At 43.7% G+C, this 26,688-nt stretch overlaps 4 protein-coding genes and 1 long non-coding RNA gene across 9 annotated transcripts in view; all 5 read right to left on the bottom strand.

The window, feature by feature from the left end:
• LOC309691610 (collagen alpha-3(VI) chain-like) overlaps nucleotides 1–26,688 on the bottom strand; it is a 100,596-nt gene that overhangs the window by 56,555 nt on the left and 17,353 nt on the right. The window lies entirely within an intron of this gene.
• LOC309690399 (collagen alpha-3(VI) chain-like) lies at nucleotides 1,621–16,823 on the bottom strand (the record flags this gene model as incomplete). The annotated part of the gene is made up of 17 exons (XM_082507433.1): nucleotides 1,621–2,327; nucleotides 2,492–3,147; nucleotides 3,398–3,990; nucleotides 4,199–4,845; nucleotides 6,861–7,446; nucleotides 7,655–8,301; nucleotides 8,529–9,114; nucleotides 9,322–9,968; nucleotides 10,196–10,788; nucleotides 11,007–11,600; nucleotides 11,855–12,447; nucleotides 12,655–13,301; nucleotides 13,529–14,121; nucleotides 14,357–14,980; nucleotides 15,207–15,823; nucleotides 16,031–16,677; nucleotides 16,818–16,823. 17 exons carry the CDS (start codon nucleotides 16,821–16,823, stop codon nucleotides 1,677–1,679), a joined length of 9,927 nt encoding a protein of 3,308 aa, XP_082363559.1. The 3' UTR covers nucleotides 1,621–1,676.
• Nucleotides 16,573–18,270, bottom strand: LOC309690398 (collagen alpha-3(VI) chain-like; the record flags this gene model as incomplete). Its single annotated transcript, XM_082507432.1, has 2 exons — nucleotides 16,573–17,497; nucleotides 17,748–18,270. The coding sequence occupies 2 exons, from the start codon at nucleotides 18,268–18,270 to the stop codon at nucleotides 16,824–16,826; spliced, it is 1,197 nt and encodes a 398-aa protein (XP_082363558.1). The 3' UTR covers nucleotides 16,573–16,823.
• LOC309690397 (collagen alpha-3(VI) chain-like) lies at nucleotides 18,534–21,329 on the bottom strand (the record flags this gene model as incomplete). The annotated part of the gene is made up of 4 exons (XM_082507431.1): nucleotides 18,534–19,197; nucleotides 19,424–20,040; nucleotides 20,247–20,893; nucleotides 21,300–21,329. The coding sequence occupies 4 exons, from the start codon at nucleotides 21,327–21,329 to the stop codon at nucleotides 18,557–18,559; spliced, it is 1,935 nt and encodes a 644-aa protein (XP_082363557.1). The 3' UTR covers nucleotides 18,534–18,556.
• LOC309691611 lies at nucleotides 21,466–24,674 on the bottom strand. Its single transcript, XR_014272073.1, has 4 exons — nucleotides 24,090–24,674; nucleotides 23,406–23,987; nucleotides 22,693–23,289; nucleotides 21,466–22,516 (listed from the first exon to the last, which is right to left on the bottom strand). It is a non-coding gene; the product is annotated as an uncharacterized lncRNA (long non-coding RNA).

The following is a 26,688-nucleotide window of genomic DNA, read 5'->3' as shown; positions in this document are numbered from 1 at the left end:
CAGGATGTGTCTGACAACGTACCAATTACGGTTGGTAATTCTGGGGTGACTTCAAAAACTGCAGCTTCCACAGAGGACTCAAGTTGCTGTTGCACTTTGGGTAGGTCAGTAAGTTCAGACACAGATAGAGCATAACTGGGCTCGCCAGTTATGGTCTGAAGTTCTCTGGGGTCAGAGCCTCGGGTTCCAATTGCAATGGTCAAGACACCCAGCTGTTTGAGAGCAGAGGCTGGTTCATCAATACTGTCAAATGATCTTCCACCAGTGATCAATATTAGGACCTGCGGAACTCCTGATGGCCGCCTGCTTCCGGCAGAGGCCGTGAAGACGTTATCCCTCAAGTACCGGAGAGCTGCTCCAGTGTTGAGGGGTCGTCCGCCTTTGTGCCTCAAACCTCTGACACTGTCAAGGACCTCTCTTTTTGTGGTGTACGTGTTCAGATAGAACTGGACGGCTGGATCGCTGCTGTACTGAACAACCGACACACGGTCTTTGCCATCATCCACACTGAGTGTGTCTACTTGTTTTTGGACAAAGTCTCTCATAGCTGGGAATCCACTTCTAGTAGCATCAGATCCATCCAGCAAAAACACCACATCCCTTCCTGCTGGCTGTCTGACCACTAAGAGACATGAGATTTACCATATGTTTAACTTGGTCAATCAAATATTTTGCAGCTAAAAAGCACCATGGTAAAAGTGAACTCTTTCTTTACAACCACAACTATTTTATAAAAAAAACAAAAAACAAAAACGAAAACAGAACAAAAAAAAAAAGGAAAAACAATCCACTGGCTGATTAAACACAGCAAAACCAAATGATTTCTTTTCACACTGTTTCCTACAATGATACTGGACTTTGAAGATGGGTCATGTTCTTACCAGTTACTGTTGGGGTCAAAGGTGTGACCCTCATTGGCACTGTGCTCATTACAGAAGAGAGCTGTTCTTGAACATTGGGAAGGTCAGTGAACTCAGACACAGATACAGCATGACTGGGCTCGCCAGTTATGGTCTGAAGTTCTCTGGGGTCAGAGCCTCGGGTTCCAATTGCAATGGTCAAGACACCCAGCTGTTTGAGAGCAGAGGCTGGTTCATCAATACTGTCAAATGATCTTCCACCAGTGATCAATATTAGGACCTGCGGAACTCCTGAGGGCCGCCTGCTTCCGGCAGAGGCCGTGAAGACGTTATCCCTCAAGTACCGGAGAGCTGCTCCAGTGTTGAGGGGTCGTCCGCCTTTGTGCCTCAAACCTCTGACACTGTCAAGGACCTCTCTTTTTGTGGTGTACGTGTTCAGATAGAACTGGACGGCTGGATCGCTGCTGTACTGAACAACCGACACACGGTCTTTGCCATCATCCACACTGAGTGTGTCTACTTGTTTTTGGACAAAGTCTCTCATAGCTGGGAATCCACTTCTAGTAGCATCAGATCCATCCAGCAAAAACACCACATCCCTTCCTGCTGGCTGTCTGACCACTAAGAGACATGAGATTTACCATATGTTTAACTTGGTCAATCAAATATTTTGCAGCTAAAGAGAAACATCTTGAAATTGAACTCTTTCTTCGCAAGCACAACTATTTAAAAAAAAAACACAATCCACTAGCTAACTGAACACAGCAAATCACATTTGGTTTCTTTTCACACTGTTTCCTACCATGATACTGGAGATTACAAAGGAGTCACGTTCTTACCGGTCACTGTTGGTGTCATGGGCGTGGCCCTCACTATCACTTTGCTCATTACAGAAGAGAGCTGTTCTTGGACACTGGGAAGGTCAGTGAACTCGGACACTGACAGAGCATAACTGGGCTCATATGATATTTTCTGCAGCTCTCTAGCATCTGAGGTCCTAGTTCCAATGCCAATCACATAAATGCCCTGCTGTTTGAGAGCTGAGGCTGGGCTATCTACATTGTCAAAAGACCTTCCCCCAGTTAGTAAGATCAATATCTGTGGGACACCCTGCAGGTGTCTACTTCCAGAGGAGTTTGTAAAGACGTTGTCTCTGACGTATTGGAGAGCTGCCCCAGTGTTTAGGGGTCTTCCTCCTCTGTGTCTAAGCCCTCTGACCGAGTCCACCACATCCTCCCTTGTGGTATATGTGTTCAGATAGAAATGGACCTCTGGTTCTCTGCTGTACTGGACCACAGAGACATGGTCTTTGTTTTCTCCCACATTGATTTTCTCCACCACTCTCTCTACAAAATCACGCATGGCAGGAAAGCCATTCCTTGTGCCATCAGAACCATCCAGAAGGAATACAATATCTTTTCTGTCACGTGAAGCTGAGAAAAGACAGTAGGACAAAAAAATGAAAACCTTTCACAAAGCTTGTGAGATTATCTTTCACTGGCACACTAATATTTTAACAACACTAGCCTGGCCTACTTCTGTTTTAGAAAGACCACAGCATGCTACCAACTGGTTTGAAATGCACAAAAAACCTATACACACATCACATTCATTTATTTGCTTTTCCTCACTGTAGCTAAAATTAATAACTTTTGGAGCAAGCAACAGGATGTGTCTGACAACGTACCAATTACGGTTGGTAATTCTGGGGTGACTTCAAAAACTGCAGCTTCCACAGAGGACTCAAGTTGCTGTTGCACTTTGGGTAGGTCAGTAAGTTCAGACACAGATAGAGCATAACTGGGCTCGCCAGTTATGGTCTGAAGTTCTCTGGGGTCAGAGCCTCGGGTTCCAATTGCAATGGTCAAGACACCCAGCTGTTTGAGAGCAGAGGCTGGTTCATCAATACTGTCAAATGATCTTCCACCAGTGATCAATATTAGGACCTGCGGAACTCCTGATGGCCGCCTGCTTCCGGCAGAGGCCGTGAAGACGTTATCCCTCAAGTACCGGAGAGCTGCTCCAGTGTTGAGGGGTCGTCCGCCTTTGTGCCTCAAACCTCTGACACTGTCAAGGACCTCTCTTTTTGTGGTGTACGTGTTCAGATAGAACTGGACGGCTGGATCGCTGCTGTACTGAACAACCGACACACGGTCTTTGCCATCATCCACACTGAGTGTGTCTACTTGTTTTTGGACAAAGTCTCTCATAGCTGGGAATCCACTTCTAGTAGCATCAGATCCATCCAGCAAAAACACCACATCCCTTCCTGCTGGCTGTCTGACCACTAAGAGACATGAGATTTACCATATGTTTAACTTGGTCAATCAAATATTTTGCAGCTAAAAAGCACCATGGTAAAAGTGAACTCTTTCTTTACAACCACAACTATTTTATAAAAAAAACAAAAACGAAAACAGAACAAAAAAAAAGGAAAAACAATCCACTGGCTGATTAAACACAGCAAAACCAAATGATTTCTTTTCACACTGTTTCCTACAATGATACTGGACTTTGAAGATGGGTCATGTTCTTACCAGTTACTGTTGGGGTCAAAGGTGTGACCCTCATTGGCACTGTGCTCATTACAGAAGAGAGCTGTTCTTGAACATTGGGAAGGTCAGTGAACTCAGACACAGATACAGCATGACTGGGCTCGCCAGTTATGGTCTGAAGTTCTCTGGGGTCAGAGCCTCGGGTTCCAATTGCAATGGTCAAGACACCCAGCTGTTTGAGAGCAGAGGCTGGTTCATCAATACTGTCAAATGATCTTCCACCAGTGATCAATATTAGGACCTGCGGAACTCCTGAGGGCCGCCTGCTTCCGGCAGAGGCCGTGAAGACGTTATCCCTCAAGTACCGGAGAGCTGCTCCAGTGTTGAGGGGTCGTCCGCCTTTGTGCCTCAAACCTCTGACACTGTCAAGGACCTCTCTTTTTGTGGTGTACGTGTTCAGATAGAACTGGACGGCTGGATCGCTGCTGTACTGAACAACCGACACACGGTCTTTGCCATCATCCACACTGAGTGTGTCTACTTGTTTTTGGACAAAGTCTCTCATAGCTGGGAATCCACTTCTAGTAGCATCAGATCCATCCAGCAAAAACACCACATCCCTTCCTGCTGGCTGTCTGACCACTAAGAGACATGAGATTTACCATATGTTTAACTTGGTCAATCAAATATTTTGCATCTAAAGAGAAACATCTTGAAATTGAACTCTTTCTTCGCAAGCACAACTATTTAAAAAAAAAAAAGACAATCCACTAGCTAACTGAACACAGCAAATCACATTTGGTTTCTTTTCACACTGTTTCCTACCATGATACTGGAGATTACAAAGGAGTCACGTTCTTACCGGTCACTGTTGGTGTCATGGGCGTGGCCCTCACTATCACTTTGCTCATTACAGAAGAGAGCTGTTCTTGGACACTGGGAAGGTCAGTGAACTCGGACACTGACAGAGCATAACTGGGCTCATATGATATTTTCTGCAGCTCTCTAGCATCTGAGGTCCTAGTTCCAATGCCAATCACATAAATGCCCTGCTGTTTGAGAGCTGAGGCTGGGCTATCTACATTGTCAAAAGACCTTCCCCCAGTTAGTAAGATCAATATCTGTGGGACACCCTGCAGGCGTCTACTTCCAGAGGAGTTTGTAAAGACGTTGTCTCTGACGTATTGGAGAGCTGCCCCAGTGTTTAGGGGTCTTCCTCCTCTGTGTCTAAGCCCTCTGACCGAGTCCACCACATCCTCCCTTGTGGTATATGTGTTCAGATAGAAATGGACCTCTGGTTCTCTGCTGTACTGGACCACAGAGACATGGTCTTTGTTTTCTCCCACATTGATTTTCTCCACCACTCTCTCTACAAAATCACGCATGGCAGGAAAGCCATTCCTTGTGCCATCAGAACCATCCAGAAGGAATACAATATCTTTTCTGTCACGTGAAGCTGAGAAAAGACAGTAGGACAAAAAAATGAAAACCTTTCACAAAGCTTGTGAGATTATCTTTCACTGGCACACTAATATTTTAACAACACTAGCCTGGCCTACTTCTGTTTTAGAAAGACCACAGCATGCTACCAACTGGTTTGAAATGCACAAAAAACCTATACACACATCCAGTGTTGGGACTAACGCGTTATTAAGTAACGCGTTACAGTAACTACGTTATTATTGTGGTAACGAGCACGGTAACTAGTTATTATGCCAAAATCAGGAACGCGTTACTCGTTACTGGGATTTAGATAGGGTCGTTACTCGTTACTTCGAGTGGTGGCTATCGCGGAGCTTCCACAGATTCAGTAACATTAGCAAGTGGTGGAGGCAGCAGGTGGATGAAGGAAAAGAGACCCGAGGCTTCCGCCGGTCCAAGTGTGACCTGAACTTCAGGTAAGAAGTTATGACCTGCAGTCTCTCTGGGTCAGATATGAACCAAGTTTAGGTGGAGTTCATTTTCGTTATTCTGACTTTTTCCGTACTGCGTGCTAGCTAGCATGACGGAGTTTCTATACAGCTGGGTGGTGCTATGTTACTGATGTTGAACTTTATTTTGTTCATAAGTTATTACAGTTGCCAACCGTCCCGTCTGGTATTCAGAGAAATATTACGCGTTTCTTATTGAGGTGAAAAGGAACAGTTTGTCCCGTAATTCAGCTACAATGAAAAAGGCACAAAGCTGGAGTTATTCTGTCTTTGCTGCACAGCTGCCTCTTCTCTCATCCTCTCCCCTCCCTCTCCCATTTCTACTTCAATCATGAAACTGATCAATGATCAGCTGATCGGCTCTCTTGTTTGTTTATCGCTCACTTTGCGCCGAAAGAGGAAACCAGCGGATGTCGCGCTAAACAGCAGCAGCACGTTTAAGCTTGATCAGCTGTTGTTAGAATTTATTTAATATTAATTTCTAGTATCAGCTGATGTTTGCTGGAGCCACAGCTGTAAACCTGCTGGTCATGATATGGTTTGGTTATGTGATGAGAGGGAAACATGAAGATGAAACCAGGAGATGTCCTTACTGAATCATCAGAGCTGTGATGGAGAAACAGGTTTACCTTTTAGGTGACATGGATGAGTTGAAGGGAAGTTATGAACTGTTTCTGACAGACAAATAACACCAGGATCCTTTTCTAAGCAGCTGACAGCTGGTAACTGTGCAGGGGCGGATCTAGCAAAGTGTTGCCAGGGGGGCATGTAGGGCATTAACAGGGAAAGGGGGGCACAAAGAAATACTTTTCTTTCTTATTCTCATTTAAAATGTCTCGCTTTTAAAAAATAATTATCTGAATCTTACAACAAACGATTGATAGATTGATGCATATATACCATCAGAACAGTGAACATCACTGTCACAACTGTTTATTTTCACTCAAAGGCTTTATGATTTTTCCTATAACGGTGGGCCGGTCTCTAGTCAAAATGCCCAGGTCGATTTTTTTGTCCCAGTCCAGCCCTGTATGCAGCTCATCTGCAGTCTGCTGTTTCCTACATCTTCCTATTCAGAAGGCAGAATTTCTGAGTTCTGAGTACAATCAAAGCACCACGACTGCAGTTTTTGTGTTGGATGTAAAAGGCGCACATGACGCTGTGACGTAGGCTAGAATCATGGCAGCAGTCAATGACGGTCCAGGCGTGGGGTTTCTCTCGTGGAAATGTGCACATTATCTTTTCCTTTCTATTGGTCGGTGGCACAGTGCACTGTGGCAAGTAAGCAAGCTAGAAGGTTGGCAAAGTTATGGAAGAAACACATTAACAAGAGAATTCTGAGTAAAACCAAAGTTACTTTCCCTAGTAACTAGTTACTTTGAAAGTAACGAGTAACTTGAAGTAACTGAGTTACTTTTGAGAGAAGTAACTAGTAATGTAACTAAGTTACTATTTTAAAGTAACTTACCCAACACTGCACACATCACATTCATTTATTTGCTTTTCCTCACTGTAGCTAAAATTAATAACTTTTGGAGCAAGCAACAGGATGTGTCTGACAACGTACCAATTACGGTTGGTAATTCTGGGGTGACTTCAAAAACTGCAGCTTCCACAGATGACTCAAGTTGCTGTTGCACTTTGGGTAGGTCAGTAAGTTCAGACACAGATAGAGCATAACTGGGCTCGCCAGTTATGGTCTGAAGTTCTCTGGGGTCAGAGCCTCGGGTTCCAATTGCAATGGTCCAGACACCCAGCTGTTTGAGAGCAGAGGCTGGTTCATCAATACTGTCAAATGATCTTCCACCAGTGATCAATATTAGGACCTGCGGAACTCCTGATGGCCGCCTGCTTCCGGCAGAGGCCGTGAAGACGTTATCCCTCAAGTACCGGAGAGCTGCTCCAGTGTTGAGGGGTCGTCCGCCTTTGTGCCTCAAACCTCTGACACTGTCAAGGACCTCTCTTTTTGTGGTGTACGTGTTCAGATAGAACTGGACGGCTGGATCGCTGCTGTACTGAACAACCGACACACGGTCTTTGCCATCATCCACACTGAGTGTGTCTACTTGTTTTTGGACAAAGTCTCTCATAGCTGGGAATCCACTTCTAGTAGCATCAGATCCATCCAGCAAAAACACCACATCCCTTCCTGCTGGCTGTCTGACCACTAAGAGACATGAGATTTACCATATGTTTAACTTGGTCAATCAAATATTTTGCAGCTAAAGAGAAACATCTTGAAATTGAACTCTTTCTTCGCAAGCACAACTATTTAAAAAAAAAAAACACAATCCACTAGCTAACTGAACACAGCAAATCACATTTGGTTTCTTTTCACACTGTTTCCTACCATGATACTGGAGATTACAAAGGAGTCACGTTCTTACCGGTCACTGTTGGTGTCATGGGCGTGGCCCTCACTATCACTTTGCTCATTACAGAAGAGAGCTGTTCTTGGACACTGGGAAGGTCAGTGAACTCGGACACTGACAGAGCATAACTGGGCTCATATGATAGTTTCTGCAGCTCTCTAGCATCTGAGGTCCTAGTTCCAATGCCAATCACATAAATGCCCTGCTGTTTGAGAGCTGAGGCTGGGCTATCTACATTGTCAAAAGACCTTCCCCCAGTTAGTAAGATCAATATCTGTGGGACACCCTGCAGGCGTCTACTTCCAGAGGAGTTTGTAAAGACGTTGTCTCTGACGTATTGGAGAGCTGCCCCAGTGTTTAGGGGTCTTCCTCCTCTGTGTCTAAGCCCTCTGACCGAGTCCACCACATCCTCCCTTGTGGTATATGTGTTCAGATAGAAATGGACCTCTGGTTCTCTGCTGTACTGGACCACAGAGACATGGTCTTTGTTTTCTCCCACATTGATTTTCTCCACCACTCTCTCTACAAAATCACGCATGGCAGGAAAGCCATTCCTTGTGCCATCAGAACCATCCAGAAGGAATACAATATCTTTTCTGTCACGTGAAGCTGAGAAAAGACAGTAGGACAAAAAAATGAAAACCTTTCACAAAGCTTGTGAGATTATCTTTCACTGGCACACTAATATTTTAACAACACTAGCCTGGCCTACTTCTGTTTTAGAAAGACCACAGCATGCTACCAACTGGTTTGAAATGCACAAAAAACCTATACACACATCACATTCATTTATTTGCTTTTCCTCACTGTAGCTAAAATTAATAACTTTTGGAGCAAGCAACAGGATGTGTCTGACAACGTACCAATTACGGTTGGTAATTCTGGGGTGACTTCAAAAACTGCAGCTTCCACAGAGGACTCAAGTTGCTGTTGCACTTTGGGTAGGTCAGTAAGTTCAGACACAGATAGAGCATAACTGGGCTCGCCAGTTATGGTCTGAAGTTCTCTGGGGTCAGAGCCTCGGGTTCCAATTGCAATGGTCAAGACACCCAGCTGTTTGAGAGCAGAGGCTGGTTCATCAATACTGTCAAATGATCTTCCACCAGTGATCAATATTAGGACCTGCGGAACTCCTGATGGCCGCCTGCTTCCGGCAGAGGCCGTGAAGACGTTATCCCTCAAGTACCGGAGAGCTGCTCCAGTGTTGAGGGGTCGTCCGCCTTTGTGCCTCAAACCTCTGACACTGTCAAGGACCTCTCTTTTTGTGGTGTACGTGTTCAGATAGAACTGGACGGCTGGATCGCTGCTGTACTGAACAACCGACACACGGTCTTTGCCATCATCCACACTGAGTGTGTCTACTTGTTTTTGGACAAAGTCTCTCATAGCTGGGAATCCACTTCTAGTAGCATCAGATCCATCCAGCAAAAACACCACATCCCTTCCTGCTGGCTGTCTGACCACTAAGAGACATGAGATTTACCATATGTTTAACTTGGTCAATCAAATATTTTGCAGCTAAAGAGAAACATCTTGAAATTGAACTCTTTCTTCGCAAGCACAACTATTTAAAAAAAAAAACACAATCCACTAGCTAACTGAACACAGCAAATCACATTTGGTTTCTTTTCACACTGTTTCCTACCATGATACTGGAGATTACAAAGGAGTCACGTTCTTACCGGTCACTGTTGGTGTCATGGGCGTGGCCCTCACTATCACTTTGCTCATTACAGAAGAGAGCTGTTCTTGGACACTGGGAAGGTCAGTGAACTCGGACACTGACAGAGCATAACTGGGCTCATATGATAGTTTCTGCAGCTCTCTAGCATCTGAGGTCCTAGTTCCAATGCCAATCACATAAATGCCCTGCTGTTTGAGAGCTGAGGCTGGGCTATCTACATTGTCAAAAGACCTTCCCCCAGTTAGTAAGATCAATATCTGTGGGACACCCTGCAGGCGTCTACTTCCAGAGGAGTTTGTAAAGACGTTGTCTCTGACGTATTGGAGAGCTGCCCCAGTGTTTAGGGGTCTTCCTCCTCTGTGTCTAAGCCCTCTGACCGAGTCCACCACATCCTCCCTTGTGGTATATGTGTTCAGATAGAAATGGACCTCTGGTTCTCTGCTGTACTGGACCACAGAGACATGGTCTTTGTTTTCTCCCACATTGATTTTCTCCACCACTCTCTCTACAAAATCACGCATGGCAGGAAAGCCATTCCTTGTGCCATCAGAACCATCCAGAAGGAATACAATATCTTTTCTGTCACGTGAAGCTGAGAAAAGACAGTAGGACAAAAAAATGAAAACCTTTCACAAAGCTTGTGAGATTATCTTTCACTGGCACACTAATATTTTAACAACACTAGCCTGGCCTACTTCTGTTTTAGAAAGACCACAGCATGCTACCAACTGGTTTGAAATGCACAAAAAACCTATACACACATCACATTCATTTATTTGCTTTTCCTCACTGTAGCTAAAATTAATAACTTTTGGAGCAAGCAACAGGATGTGTCTGACAACGTACCAATTACGGTTGGTAATTCTGGGGTGACTTCAAAAACTGCAGCTTCCACAGATGACTCAAGTTGCTGTTGCACTTTGGGTAGGTCAGTAAGTTCAGACACAGATAGAGCATAACTGGGCTCGCCAGTTATGGTCTGAAGTTCTCTGGGGTCAGAGCCTCGGGTTCCAATTGCAATGGTCCAGACACCCAGCTGTTTGAGAGCAGAGGCTGGTTCATCAATACTGTCAAATGATCTTCCACCAGTGATCAATATTAGGACCTGCGGAACTCCTGATGGCCGCCTGCTTCCGGCAGAGGCCGTGAAGACGTTATCCCTCAAGTACCGGAGAGCTGCTCCAGTGTTGAGGGGTCGTCCGCCTTTGTGCCTCAAACCTCTGACACTGTCAAGGACCTCTCTTTTTGTGGTGTACGTGTTCAGATAGAACTGGACGGCTGGATCGCTGCTGTACTGAACAACCGACACACGGTCTTTGCCATCATCCACACTGAGTGTGTCTACTTGTTTTTGGACAAAGTCTCTCATAGCTGGGAATCCACTTCTAGTAGCATCAGATCCATCCAGCAAAAACACCACATCCCTTCCTGCTGGCTGTCTGACCACTAAGAGACATGAGATTTACCATATGTTTAACTTGGTCAATCAAATATTTTGCAGCTAAAGAGAAACATCTTGAAATTGAACTCTTTCTTCGCAAGCACAACTATTTAAAAAAAAAACACAATCCACTAGCTAACTGAACACAGCAAATCACATTTGGTTTCTTTTCACACTGTTTCCTACCATGATACTGGAGATTACAAAGGAGTCACGTTCTTACCGGTCACTGTTGGTGTCATGGGCGTGGCCCTCACTATCACTTTGCTCATTACAGAAGAGAGCTGTTCTTGGACACTGGGAAGGTCAGTGAACTCGGACACTGACAGAGCATAACTGGGCTCATATGATAGTTTCTGCAGCTCTCTAGCATCTGAGGTCCTAGTTCCAATGCCAATCACATAAATGCCCTGCTGTTTGAGAGCTGAGGCTGGGCTATCTACATTGTCAAAAGACCTTCCCCCAGTTAGTAAGATCAATATCTGTGGGACACCCTGCAGGCGTCTACTTCCAGAGGAGTTTGTAAAGACGTTGTCTCTGACGTATTGGAGAGCTGCCCCAGTGTTTAGGGGTCTTCCTCCTCTGTGTCTAAGCCCTCTGACCGAGTCCACCACATCCTCCCTTGTGGTATATGTGTTCAGATAGAAATGGACCTCTGGTTCTCTGCTGTACTGGACCACAGAGACATGGTCTTTGTTTTCTCCCACATTGATTTTCTCCACCACTCTCTCTACAAAATCACGCATGGCAGGAAAGCCATTCCTTGTGCCATCAGAACCATCCAGAAGGAATACAATATCTTTTCTGTCACGTGAAGCTGAGAAAAGACAGTAGGACAAAAAAATGAAAACCTTTCACAAAGCTTGTGAGATTATCTTTCACTGGCACACTAATATTTTAACAACACTAGCCTGGCCTACTTCTGTTTTAGAAAGACCACAGCATGCTACCAACTGGTTTGAAATGCACAAAAAACCTATACACACATCACATTCATTTATTTGCTTTTCCTCACTGTAGCTAAAATTAATAACTTTTGGAGCAAGCAACAGGATGTGTCTGACAACGTACCAATTACGGTTGGTAATTCTGGGGTGACTTCAAAAACTGCAGCTTCCACAGAGGACTCAAGTTGCTGTTGCACTTTGGGTAGGTCAGTAAGTTCAGACACAGATAGAGCATAACTGGGCTCGCCAGTTATGGTCTGAAGTTCTCTGGGGTCAGAGCCTCGGGTTCCAATTGCAATGGTCAAGACACCCAGCTGTTTGAGAGCAGAGGCTGGTTCATCAATACTGTCAAATGATCTTCCACCAGTGATCAATATTAGGACCTGCGGAACTCCTGATGGCCGCCTGCTTCCGGCAGAGGCCGTGAAGACGTTATCCCTCAAGTACCGGAGAGCTGCTCCAGTGTTGAGGGGTCGTCCGCCTTTGTGCCTCAAACCTCTGACACTGTCAAGGACCTCTCTTTTTGTGGTGTACGTGTTCAGATAGAACTGGACGGCTGGATCGCTGCTGTACTGAACAACCGACACACGGTCTTTGCCATCATCCACACTGAGTGTGTCTACTTGTTTTTGGACAAAGTCTCTCATAGCTGGGAATCCACTTCTAGTAGCATCAGATCCATCCAGCAAAAACACCACATCCCTTCCTGCTGGCTGTCTGACCACTAAGAGACATGAGATTTACCATATGTTTAACTTGGTCAATCAAATATTTTGCAGCTAAAGAGAAACATCTTGAAATTGAACTCTTTCTTCGCAAGCACAACTATTTAAAAAAAAAAACACAATCCACTAGCTAACTGAACACAGCAAATCACATTTGGTTTCTTTTCACACTGTTTCCTACCATGATACTGGAGATTACAAAGGAGTCACGTTCTTACCGGTCACTGTTGGTGTCATGGGCGTGGCCCTCACTATCACTTTGCTCATTACAGAAGAGAGCTGTTCTTGGACACTGGGAAGGTCAGTGAACTCGGACACTGACAGAGCATAACTGGGCTCATATGATATTTTCTGCAGCTCTCTAGCATCTGAGGTCCTAGTTCCAATGCCAATCACATAAATGCCCTGCTGTTTGAGAGCTGAGGCTGGGCTATCTACATTGTCAAAAGACCTTCCCCCAGTTAGTAAGATCAATATCTGTGGGACACCCTGCAGGCGTCTACTTCCAGAGGAGTTTGTAAAGACGTTGTCTCTGACGTATTGGAGAGCTGCCCCAGTGTTTAGGGGTCTTCCTCCTCTGTGTCTAAGCCCTCTGACCGAGTCCACCACATCCTCCCTTGTGGTATATGTGTTCAGATAGAAATGGACCTCTGGTTCTCTGCTGTACTGGACCACAGAGACATGGTCTTTGTTTTCTCCCACATTGATTTTCTCCACCACTCTCTCTACAAAATCACGCATGGCAGGAAAGCCATTCCTTGTGCCATCAGAACCATCCAGAAGGAATACAATATCTTTTCTGTCACGTGAAGCTGAGAAAAGACAGTAGGACAAAAAAATGAAAACCTTTCACAAAGCTTGTGAGATTATCTTTCACTGGCACACTAATATTTTAACAACACTAGCCTGGCCTACTTCTGTTTTAGAAAGACCACAGCATGCTACCAACTGGTTTGAAATGCACAAAAAACCTATACACACATCACATTCATTTATTTGCTTTTCCTCACTGTAGCTAAAATTAATAACTTTTGGAGCAAGCAACAGGATGTGTCTGACAACGTACCAATTACGGTTGGTAATTCTGGGGTGACTTCAAAAACTGCAGCTTCCACAGATGACTCAAGTTGCTGTTGCACTTTGGGTAGGTCAGTAAGTTCAGACACAGATAGAGCATAACTGGGCTCGCCAGTTATGGTCTGAAGTTCTCTGGGGTCAGAGCCTCGGGTTCCAATTGCAATGGTCAAGACACCCAGCTGTTTGAGAGCAGAGGCTGGTTCATCAATACTGTCAAATGATCTTCCACCAGTGATCAATATTAGGACCTGCGGAACTCCTGATGGCCGCCTGCTTCCGGCAGAGGCCGTGAAGACGTTATCCCTCAAGTACCGGAGAGCTGCTCCAGTGTTGAGGGGTCGTCCGCCTTTGTGCCTCAAACCTCTGACACTGTCAAGGACCTCTCTTTTTGTGGTGTACGTGTTCAGATAGAACTGGACGGCTGGATCGCTGCTGTACTGAACAACCGACACACGGTCTTTGCCATCATCCACACTGAGTGTGTCTACTTGTTTTTGGACAAAGTCTCTCATAGCTGGGAATCCACTTCTAGTAGCATCAGATCCATCCAGCAAAAACACCACATCCCTTCCTGCTGGCTGTCTGACCACTAAGAGACATGAGATTTACCATATGTTTAACTTGGTCAATCAAATATTTTGCAGCTAAAAAGCACCATGGTAAAAGTGAACTCTTTCTTTACAACCACAACTATTTTATAAAAAAAACAAAAAACAAAAACGAAAACAGAACAAAAAAAAAAAGGAAAAACAATCCACTGGCTGATTAAACACAGCAAAACCAAATGATTTCTTTTCACACTGTTTCCTACAATGATACTGGACTTTGAAGATGGGTCATGTTCTTACCAGTCACTGTTGGGGTCAAAGGTGTGACCCTCATTGGCACTGTGCTCATTACAGAAGAGAGCTGTTCTTGAACATTGGGAAGGTCAGTGAACTCAGACACAGATACAGCATGACTGGGCTCGCCAGTTATGGTCTGAAGTTCTCTGGGGTCAGAGCCTCGGGTTCCAATTGCAATGGTCAAGACACCCAGCTGTTTGAGAGCAGAGGCTGGTTCATCAATACTGTCAAATGATCTTCCACCAGTGATCAATATTAGGACCTGCGGAACTCCTGAGGGCCGCCTGCTTCCGGCAGAGGCCGTGAAGACGTTATCCCTCAAGTACCGGAGAGCTGCTCCAGTGTTGAGGGGTCGTCCGCCTTTGTGCCTCAAACCTCTGACACTGTCAAGGACCTCTCTTTTTGTGGTGTACGTGTTCAGATAGAACTGGACGGCTGGATCGCTGCTGTACTGAACAACCGACACACGGTCTTTGCCATCATCCACACTGAGTGTGTCTACTTGTTTTTGGACAAAGTCTCTCATAGCTGGGAATCCACTTCTAGTAGCATCAGATCCATCCAGCAAAAACACCACATCCCTTCCTGCTGGCTGTCTGACCACTAAGAGACATGAGATTTACCATATGTTTAACTTGGTCAATCAAATATTTTGCAGCTAAAAAGCACCATGGTAAAAGTGAACTCTTTCTTTACAACCACAACTATTTTATAAAAAAAACAAAAACGAAAACAGAACAAAAAAAAAGGAAAAACAATCCACTGGCTGATTAAACACAGCAAAACCAAATGATTTCTTTTCACACTGTTTCCTACAATGATACTGGACTTTGAAGATGGGTCATGTTCTTACCAGTTACTGTTGGGGTCAAAGGTGTGACCCTCATTGGCACTGTGCTCATTACAGAAGAGAGCTGTTCTTGAACATTGGGAAGGTCAGTGAACTCAGACACAGATACAGCATGACTGGGCTCGCCAGTTATGGTCTGAAGTTCTCTGGGGTCAGAGCCTCGGGTTCCAATTGCAATGGTCAAGACACCCAGCTGTTTGAGAGCAGAGGCTGGTTCATCAATACTGTCAAATGATCTTCCACCAGTGATCAATATTAGGACCTGCGGAACTCCTGAGGGCCGCCTGCTTCCGGCAGAGGCCGTGAAGACGTTATCCCTCAAGTACCGGAGAGCTGCTCCAGTGTTGAGGGGTCGTCCGCCTTTGTGCCTCAAACCTCTGACACTGTCAAGGACCTCTCTTTTTGTGGTGTACGTGTTCAGATAGAACTGGACGGCTGGATCGCTGCTGTACTGAACAACCGACACACGGTCTTTGCCATCATCCACACTGAGTGTGTCTACTTGTTTTTGGACAAAGTCTCTCATAGCTGGGAATCCACTTCTAGTAGCATCAGATCCATCCAGCAAAAACACCACATCCCTTCCTGCTGGCTGTCTGACCACTAAGAGACATGAGATTTACCATATGTTTAACTTGGTCAATCAAATATTTTGCAGCTAAAGAGAAACATCTTGAAATTGAACTCTTTCTTCGCAAGCACAACTATTTAAAAAAAAAAACACAATCCACTAGCTAACTGAACACAGCAAATCACATTTGGTTTCTTTTCACACTGTTTCCTACCATGATACTGGAGATTACAAAGGAGTCACGTTCTTACCGGTCACTGTTGGTGTCATGGGCGTGGCCCTCACTATCACTTTGCTCATTACAGAAGAGAGCTGTTCTTGGACACTGGGAAGGTCAGTGAACTCGGACACTGACAGAGCATAACTGGGCTCATATGATATTTTCTGCAGCTCTCTAGCATCTGAGGTCCTAGTTCCAATGCCAATCACATAAATGCCCTGCTGTTTGAGAGCTGAGGCTGGGCTATCTACATTGTCAAAAGACCTTCCCCCAGTTAGTAAGATCAATATCTGTGGGACACCCTGCAGGCGTCTACTTCCAGAGGAGTTTGTAAAGACGTTGTCTCTGACGTATTGGAGAGCTGCCCCAGTGTTTAGGGGTCTTCCTCCTCTGTGTCTAAGCCCTCTGACCGAGTCCACCACATCCTCCCTTGTGGTATATGTGTTCAGATAGAAATGGACCTCTGGTTCTCTGCTGTACTGGACCACAGAGACATGGTCTTTGTTTTCTCCCACATTGATTTTCTCCACCACTCTCTCTACAAAATCACGCATGGCAGGAAAGCCATTCCTTGTGCCATCAGAACCATCCAGAAGGAATACAATATCTTTTCTGTCACGTGAAGCTGAGAAAAGACAGTAGGACAAAAAAATGAAAACCTTTCACAAAGCTTGTGAGATTATCTTTCACTGGCACACTAATATTTTAACAACACTAGCCTGGCCTACTTCTGTTTTAGAAAGACCACAGCATGCTACCAACTGGTTTGAAATGCACAAAAAACCTATACACACATCACATTCATTTATTTGCTTTTCCTCACTGTAGCTAAAATTAATAACTTTTGGAGCAAGCAACAGGATGTGTCTGACAACGTACCAATTACGGTTGGTAATTCTGGGGTGACTTCAAAAACTGCAGCTTCCACAGAGGACTCAAGTTGCTGTTGCACTTTGGGTAGGTCAGTAAGTTCAGACACAGATAGAGCATAACTGGGCTCGCCAGTTATGGTCTGAAGTTCTCTGGGGTCAGAGCCTCGGGTTCCAATTGCAATGGTCAAGACACCCAGCTGTTTGAGAGCAGAGGCTGGTTCATCAATACTGTCAAATGATCTTCCACCAGTGATCAATATTAGGACCTGCGGAACTCCTGATGGCCGCCTGCTTCCGGCAGAGGCCGTGAAGACGTTATCCCTCAAGTACCGGAGAGCTGCTCCAGTGTTGAGGGGTCGTCCGCCTTTGTGCCTCAAACCTCTGACACTGTCAAGGACCTCTCTTTTTGTGGTGTACGTGTTCAGATAGAACTGGACGGCTGGATCGCTGCTGTACTGAACAACCGACACACGGTCTTTGCCATCATCCACACTGAGTGTGTCTACTTGTTTTTGGACAAAGTCTCTCATAGCTGGGAATCCACTTCTAGTAGCATCAGATCCATCCAGCAAAAACACCACATCCCTTCCTGCTGGCTGTCTGACCACTAAGAGACATGAGATTTACCATATGTTTAACTTGGTCAATCAAATATTTTGCAGCTAAAAAGCACCATGGTAAAAGTGAACTCTTTCTTTACAACCACAACTATTTTATAAAAAAAACAAAAACGAAAACAGAACAAAAAAAAAGGAAAAACAATCCACTGGCTGATTAAACACAGCAAAACCAAATGATTTCTTTTCACACTGTTTCCTACAATGATACTGGACTTTGAAGATGGGTCATGTTCTTACCAGTTACTGTTGGGGTCAAAGGTGTGACCCTCATTGGCACTGTGCTCATTACAGAAGAGAGCTGTTCTTGAACATTGGGAAGGTCAGTGAACTCAGACACAGATACAGCATGACTGGGCTCGCCAGTTATGGTCTGAAGTTCTCTGGGGTCAGAGCCTCGGGTTCCAATTGCAATGGTCAAGACACCCAGCTGTTTGAGAGCAGAGGCTGGTTCATCAATACTGTCAAATGATCTTCCACCAGTGATCAATATTAGGACCTGCGGAACTCCTGAGGGCCGCCTGCTTCCGGCAGAGGCCGTGAAGACGTTATCCCTCAAGTACCGGAGAGCTGCTCCAGTGTTGAGGGGTCGTCCGCCTTTGTGCCTCAAACCTCTGACACTGTCAAGGACCTCTCTTTTTGTGGTGTACGTGTTCAGATAGAACTGGACGGCTGGATCGCTGCTGTACTGAACAACCGACACACGGTCTTTGCCATCATCCACACTGAGTGTGTCTACTTGTTTTTGGACAAAGTCTCTCATAGCTGGGAATCCACTTCTAGTAGCATCAGATCCATCCAGCAAAAACACCACATCCCTTCCTGCTGGCTGTCTGACCACTAAGAGACATGAGATTTACCATATGTTTAACTTGGTCAATCAAATATTTTGCAGCTAAAAAGCACCATGGTAAAAGTGAACTCTTTCTTTACAACCACAACTATTTTATAAAAAAAACAAAAACGAAAACAGAACAAAAAAAAAGGAAAAACAATCCACTGGCTGATTAAACACAGCAAAACCAAATGATTTCTTTTCACACTGTTTCCTACAATGATACTGGACTTTGAAGATGGGTCATGTTCTTACCAGTCACTGTTGGGGTCAAAGGTGTGACCCTCATTGGCACTGTGCTCATTACAGAAGAGAGCTGTTCTTGAACATTGGGAAGGTCAGTGAACTCAGACACAGATACAGCATGACTGGGCTCGCCAGTTATGGTCTGAAGTTCTCTGGGGTCAGAGCCTCGGGTTCCAATTGCAATGGTCAAGACACCCAGCTGTTTGAGAGCAGAGGCTGGTTCATCAATACTGTCAAATGATCTTCCACCAGTGATCAATATTAGGACCTGCGGAACTCCTGAGGGCCGCCTGCTTCCGGCAGAGGCCGTGAAGACGTTATCCCTCAAGTACCGGAGAGCTGCTCCAGTGTTGAGGGGTCGTCCGCCTTTGTGCCTCAAACCTCTGACACTGTCAAGGACCTCTCTTTTTGTGGTGTACGTGTTCAGATAGAACTGGACGGCTGGATCGCTGCTGTACTGAACAACCGACACACGGTCTTTGCCATCATCCACACTGAGTGTGTCTACTTGTTTTTGGACAAAGTCTCTCATAGCTGGGAATCCACTTCTAGTAGCATCAGATCCATCCAGCAAAAACACCACATCCCTTCCTGCTGGCTGTCTGACCACTAAGAGACATGAGATTTACCATATGTTTAACTTGGTCAATCAAATATTTTGCAGCTAAAAAGCACCATGGTAAAAGTGAACTCTTTCTTTACAACCACAACTATTTTATAAAAAAAACAAAAACGAAAACAGAACAAAAAAAAAGGAAAAACAATCCACTGGCTGATTAAACACAGCAAAACCAAATGATTTCTTTTCACACTGTTTCCTACAATGATACTGGACTTTGAAGATGGGTCATGTTCTTACCAGTTACTGTTGGGGTCAAAGGTGTGACCCTCATTGGCACTGTGCTCATTACAGAAGAGAGCTGTTCTTGAACATTGGGAAGGTCAGTGAACTCAGACACAGATACAGCATGACTGGGCTCGCCAGTTATGGTCTGAAGTTCTCTGGGGTCAGAGCCTCGGGTTCCAATTGCAATGGTCAAGACACCCAGCTGTTTGAGAGCAGAGGCTGGTTCATCAATACTGTCAAATGATCTTCCACCAGTGATCAATATTAGGACCTGCGGAACTCCTGAGGGCCGCCTGCTTCCGGCAGAGGCCGTGAAGACGTTATCCCTCAAGTACCGGAGAGCTGCTCCAGTGTTGAGGGGTCGTCCGCCTTTGTGCCTCAAACCTCTGACACTGTCAAGGACCTCTCTTTTTGTGGTGTACGTGTTCAGATAGAACTGGACGGCTGGATCGCTGCTGTACTGAACAACCGACACATGGTCTTTGCCATCATCCACACTGAGTGTGTCTACTTGTTTTTGGACAAAGTCTCTCATAGCTGGGAATCCACTTCTAGTAGCATCAGATCCATCCAGCAAAAACACCACATCCCTTCCTGCTGGCTGTCTGACCACTAAGAGACATGAGATTTACCATATGTTTAACTTGGTCAATCAAATATTTTGCAGCTAAAGAGAAACATCTTGAAATTGAACTCTTTCTTCGCAAGCACAACTATTTAAAAAAAAAACACAATCCACTAGCTAACTGAACACAGCAAATCACATTTGGTTTCTTTTCACACTGTTTCCTACCATGATACTGGAGATTACAAAGGAGTCACGTTCTTACCGGTCACTGTTGGTGTCATGGGCGTGGCCCTCACTATCACTTTGCTCATTACAGAAGAGAGCTGTTCTTGGACACTGGGAAGGTCAGTGAACTCGGACACTGACAGAGCATAACTGGGCTCATATGATATTTTCTGCAGCTCTCTAGCATCTGAGGTCCTAGTTCCAATGCCAATCACATAAATGCCCTGCTGTTTGAGAGCTGAGGCTGGGCTATCTACATTGTCAAAAGACCTTCCCCCAGTTAGTAAGATCAATATCTGTGGGACACCCTGCAGGCGTCTACTTCCAGAGGAGTTTGTAAAGACGTTGTCTCTGACGTATTGGAGAGCTGCCCCAGTGTTTAGGGGTCTTCCTCCTCTGTGTCTAAGCCCTCTGACCGAGTCCACCACATCCTCCCTTGTGGTATATGTGTTCAGATAGAAATGGACCTCTGGTTCTCTGCTGTACTGGACCACAGAGACATGGTCTTTGTTTTCTCCCACATTGATTTTCTCCACCACTCTCTCTACAAAATCACGCATGGCAGGAAAGCCATTCCTTGTGCCATCAGAACCATCCAGAAGGAATACAATATCTTTTCTGTCACGTGAAGCTGAGAAAAGACAGTAGGACAAAAAAATGAAAACCTTTCACAAAGCTTGTGAGATTATCTTTCACTGGCACACTAATATTTTAACAACACTAGCCTGGCCTACTTCTGTTTTAGAAAGACCACAGCATGCTACCAACTGGTTTGAAATGCACAAAAAACCTATACACACATCACATTCATTTATTTGCTTTTCCTCACTGTAGCTAAAATTAATAACTTTTGGAGCAAGCAACAGGATGTGTCTGACAACGTACCAATTACGGTTGGTAATTCTGGGGTGACTTCAAAAACTGCAGCTTCCACAGAGGACTCAAGTTGCTGTTGCACTTTGGGTAGGTCAGTAAGTTCAGACACAGATAGAGCATAACTGGGCTCGCCAGTTATGGTCTGAAGTTCTCTGGGGTCAGAGCCTCGGGTTCCAATTGCAATGGTCAAGACACCCAGCTGTTTGAGAGCAGAGGCTGGTTCATCAATACTGTCAAATGATCTTCCACCAGTGATCAATATTAGGACCTGCGGAACTCCTGATGGCCGCCTGCTTCCGGCAGAGGCCGTGAAGACGTTATCCCTCAAGTACCGGAGAGCTGCTCCAGTGTTGAGGGGTCGTCCGCCTTTGTGCCTCAAACCTCTGACACTGTCAAGGACCTCTCTTTTTGTGGTGTACGTGTTCAGATAGAACTGGACGGCTGGATCGCTGCTGTACTGAACAACCGACACACGGTCTTTGCCATCATCCACACTGAGTGTGTCTACTTGTTTTTGGACAAAGTCTCTCATAGCTGGGAATCCACTTCTAGTAGCATCAGATCCATCCAGCAAAAACACCACATCCCTTCCTGCTGGCTGTCTGACCACTAAGGGATATAAAGTTTTCAACATGTTTATCTTGGCCTGTCAAATGTTCTTCAACATAAAGCCATTTATTCAACTCACACTCATTGTTTTCTTTTTTTCTTCTTTAATTAGAAATACAGTTACTGATTAATTTTTACTCACCTCTAATTCACTTGAATAAAATCTACATATTAAAATTAACGTATTAAATTTGACAAATCATTTAAATTCTTACCTCCCATTGTTTCCCCTTCAACTGCCATTTTAGTAAAGTGGCTCTTCAAACTTTCCTGAATTCGAGGCAGATTTACAAAGTCTGGGACTGAGTATTTGAAATTTGGGTTTGATGAAATCATTTCCATCTCAGCTGAATTGGACATTCTTGATCCAATTGCAAATGTAGTGACACCTGCTGTTTTAAGCATACTTGCTGGTCCTCTTGGAGAATCTCTTGATCTTCCACCAGCCAATACAATAAGTATTTGTTTGATTCCTTCATCTTGTCGACTTCCAGCATTTGGAACAAAGACATTATCCTTCACAAATTGCAGTCCTGCCCCAATATACTGTGGCCTTCCACCTTTGGGTTTAAGACTTGTAATGTGCTTTAGGACATCAGCTTTTGTTTTGTAAGTATCCAGATTAAAGTTAAGTTCAGCATTGTTGCTATACTGCACAACTGCAACTTTATCTTTTCTTTGGTCCAGGTCAAAGCTCGCAACCATTTTGGCAACAAATTCACGTATGGCACTGAAACTCATCCTGACATCATCAGATCCATCAATGAGAAATACAATATTTCGTTTTATGCTGGAGCTTGAACCTAAAAAAATTCAAAATCATGTAAATTTCTAAATGTTGTTTCTAACCAATTCAACAGTCATCAAATTACTGTTGAAGACACTTCAGCATGAGGTTTACAAGGTTTGTATTTAAATAATATTAAATGAGATATTTGTTTAATCAAACTTCATATCATCAAATGTTATTTTCACTTACCCACATGAGGTGTGATAGTACTTTTGAGAGAGGATATGACAGACAGCAACTGCTCTCTCACATGAGGAAAGTCAGAAGTATTCTTTATAAAATACATTGCTGTAGGAGCTAATTGTTCCATCTCAAACCTATCAGCATTATTCACACCAATGCCAAAAAGAACAATTCCCACATTTCGGAGCCTTTCTAATGGACCTAAGATTTCATCATTTGAATTTCTTCCACTGAAGAGTATCAGTATCTGTGGGACTGCATGCAGTGCTCTGCTTCCAGATGAAGCAGTGAAGACATTATTTTTCACATAATCAAGGGCTACACCAATGTTCACAGTGGACCCTCCTTTCAGTTTCATGTTGTCCAAATGATTAATGATATCATCTTTCATTAAGTATTTGTTTAGAAGAAACTCAGTTGTGGGCTCTGTGCTGTACTGGATTAAAGCAACTTGTGCTTTTCGTGGCCCAATTTCTATTTGCTTGACAAACTCTCTGACAAATTCCAAAGCTTGTTGTTCACTTGGTTGCATATCATCAGATCCATCAAGAAGAAAAACAATATCAGCACTCTGGAATCCTGTTTCTGCTGTCACAGATGTATCTGAAATGGGTTATGAAATATTTTACAACATTTACCTCTTACATATAACCTAAATGATAATCATGATATGCAATCATGTCCAGAAGGAAGCTATTATAAATTGTTGTTACTCTTACCAATAGTTGAAAATTCAGTTGTTTCTTTAGTGCCCCTCAACATGGCTTCCACTGATGGATCTAAGCTTTGTAGATTATTATAGTTTGTGACATAAAAATAATGTGCTGGTGTATAGGAGATAGTTTGCATTTCCAAAGTATCAGCATTCTCCGTTCCAATACTAAAGGTTTTGATGCCATTGTCTTTGAGTGATTGTGCTGGTCCTCTGACATCATCTCCAGATCTTCCACCACTAAAAACATACAGATACTGAGGGACCAAGTCTGCACGTCTGCCTCCAACTGAAGCAGAAAAGACGTTGTCTCTGACAAACTCCAGTGCTTTTCCAATGTTCAGTGGTCTTCCAAATTTATGTCTCATTGTTCTTATGGAATTGAGCACATCATTCTTGGAAGAATAAGAATTCAAGTAAAAATTAACAGTGGCATCACGACTGTACTGAACAACAGCCACTTGGTCTCTATCATTGCCCAAATTTAAACTTTCCACAGTTTTTTCAATAAAGCTTCGTATTTCTTCAAAACCATTCAGTGAGTCATATGATCCATCAATGAGAAACACTACATCATTTTTCTTAGAATCTGCAAAAAAAAAAAAAAATGTAAACAGAATGTGACAATGACGGTTTCTGAAAATCCTCCAAACTCTCTTCTTTACTAGATAATGAAAACATTGATTCTTACCGAGACCTGCTGTGGGAGCAATTTGTTCTACATGGTGCAAAGCCTCTCTTATCAATGCCAACACATCTTCCTGAACACTAGGAAGTTGTCCATATTCAGCAACTGGGAGCGCGTACTTGGGTTCATGAGCTATTGTCTGTAGCTCTAGAGTGTCAGCATCAGATGTCCCAATTACAACTGAAATGGCACCAATTTGCTTCATCATTCTGGCTGGGGTTCTTATGTCATCTGCAGATCGTCCACCAATCAGTAGTATGAGTATCTGTGGAATTCCCTCCTGACGTCTACTACCAGACATAGGGGTATATACATGTTCCTTCAAGTACTGGAGAGCAGCTCCAATGTTGTGAGGATAACCCCCTTTGTGTCTCAGACCATTTACTGCTTTAAGAATATCATTCTTTGTTGAATAACGACTCAAGTTAAAATTAATCTCTGCAGTGTCACTGTACTGGACCACAGCCATGCGATCTTTGTTTATATCGACGTTTAGATGCTTTGTTATCCTCTTTACAAAGTCAATAATATCTGGGAATTTTTGCTGAGAATCATCAGAACCATCAAGCAAAAAAACAATGTCTCTTCCGTTGGGATCTGTAATCAAGAGGAATTTGAACAAACTGGTTGATGATGACATTGAAAAATAAAATTGTTCTTGTAAATATGCATTTATCCTGCATACACAGCTTGTGCTTCAATTACAACTAATCAAGCAAAGGATTCTGTCAAGCAAAAGATTTGAGTGTGAAGGAGTTCATCATCTATCGTTCACCGAAAATAAGGGATTTCATGTCTGCAACAATCTGACAATCCATTAAGTCGCGCGCCCAGTGTAAGAGCTAACCATTACAACCTTACCGTGCGATGGTGGTTTGATGGCAGGGTTTTTAATCTCCTTCATGGTAGAAATGATTAGTTGTTCAATATCTGATAGATTATTGATATCTGCTGCATGGAAAGCACGGTCTGATTTTTGTGCAATAGACTGAATCTCAAGGGTGTCTGCATGATCTATTCCAACCACAAAAGTTGTTACACCCATTTCATTCAAGTTTTCAGCAGCATTTCTGACATCATCACTGGAACGTCCACCAATTAAAAGAATCAAAATCTGGGGGACACCTTGCTGGTGCCTACTTCCAGAGGAAGCTGTTAAAACATTATCCTTGACATACTGCAGGGCTGCACCAGTATTGAGGGGTTCACCTCCTTTATGCCTCAACCTTCGCAAACTGTCAGCAACATCTTGCTTTGTGTTGTATGTATTTAGGAGAAAATCAACAGAAGGTTCTCTGCTGTACTGCACTACTGAAACACGATCTTTGTTTTTGTCCACACTGAGTGTCTCCATGATTCTTCCAACAAAGCCAAGAACAGCATTGAAGGTTTTCTGCATTTTATCAGAGGAATCCAGTAAAAACACAATATCACGTTGAATGGGTTCATTTTGACCTGCAGGATCTTGACAGAAATGATGATGCTAAGTTAGAGTTAAGCATTATAAGACAGATAGACCATGAAAACATCAATAAAAAGCCTTACCTAAAGGACTTTGTGATTTTTGTCTTGGCTGCTGCCGAGGAACCCTTTTTAGAAGTGACACAAGTTGATCATTCATTCTCTCAATATCATCAAATTGAGTTATGGAGAAGGCATAGGAAGGGTCATGTGCAATCATTTGGAGCTCAAGTATGTTTGCATTACTGGTACCCACACAGACTGGAACAATTTTTTCCTGTTTTAGAGCAGCAGCAGCACTTGCAACATCATCTTGAGATCTTCCATCGCTCAGCAGAATCAATATCTGAGGGACACCTTGTTGATGCCGACTACCTGAGGACTCGGCAAAAGCATTTTTTCTTACATAGTCAAGAGCTACCCCAGTGTTGAGGGATATGCCTCCTTTGTGGTTCAAACGTTGGATTGCACCGAGAACATCTTGTTTTGCCATGTAGGTGTTCAAATTGAAATGTGTCTGTGGATCTCCGCTATACTGAACCACAGAAATACGATCTCTGTTCTCATCAACTGTGAGTGTTTCTACCATTTGTTCCACAAAACTCCTTATTGCTGGGAAGTCACTTTGTGTATTATCCGATCCATCCAAAAGGAATACTATGTCTCTTTGAGGAGATTCTAATTCAGAGAAAGAATATGAAAACCTCGTTTAGCAGTCAAACATAAACATAAGCCAAAATGTACTGTAGTGCAATAATTAGCCATTATGTTGTTGGCAAATATACTAAAACTGGTAATGAAATTCAAAGAATTATTGTTTTAAACGATGTGTTAGATGCAACAATTTGTAGGAAAACTGGCTAACAAAGAAAGATATTGAGAAATTACAAGCTAAGTAGCATATTCATCTTTCACGCATGAAAGATAGATTAAAGCCAAACAAGTTCTTTTGTTCAAAAGAACATATTTTCAGTCAATGATGTGATTATCACTGGCTCAAGGGAGAGCTTAAGAAAAGAAAGAAAAGCTCTCTGGAGTACAAGAAAAAAAAAGGATGGCAGCCAACCAAGAAGCAAGTAACACGTAAGATGTGTCTGGCCAGTGAAGAGAATTTAACAAATGTGAAACTGAATCAATGACA

This window comes from Aulonocara stuartgranti (genome assembly GCF_965226115.1).
Source record: "Aulonocara stuartgranti genome assembly, chromosome: 16".
NCBI classification, from domain to species: domain Eukaryota; kingdom Metazoa; phylum Chordata; class Actinopteri; order Cichliformes; family Cichlidae; genus Aulonocara; species Aulonocara stuartgranti.
This window is presented reverse-complemented; position numbering and strand designations above follow the sequence as displayed.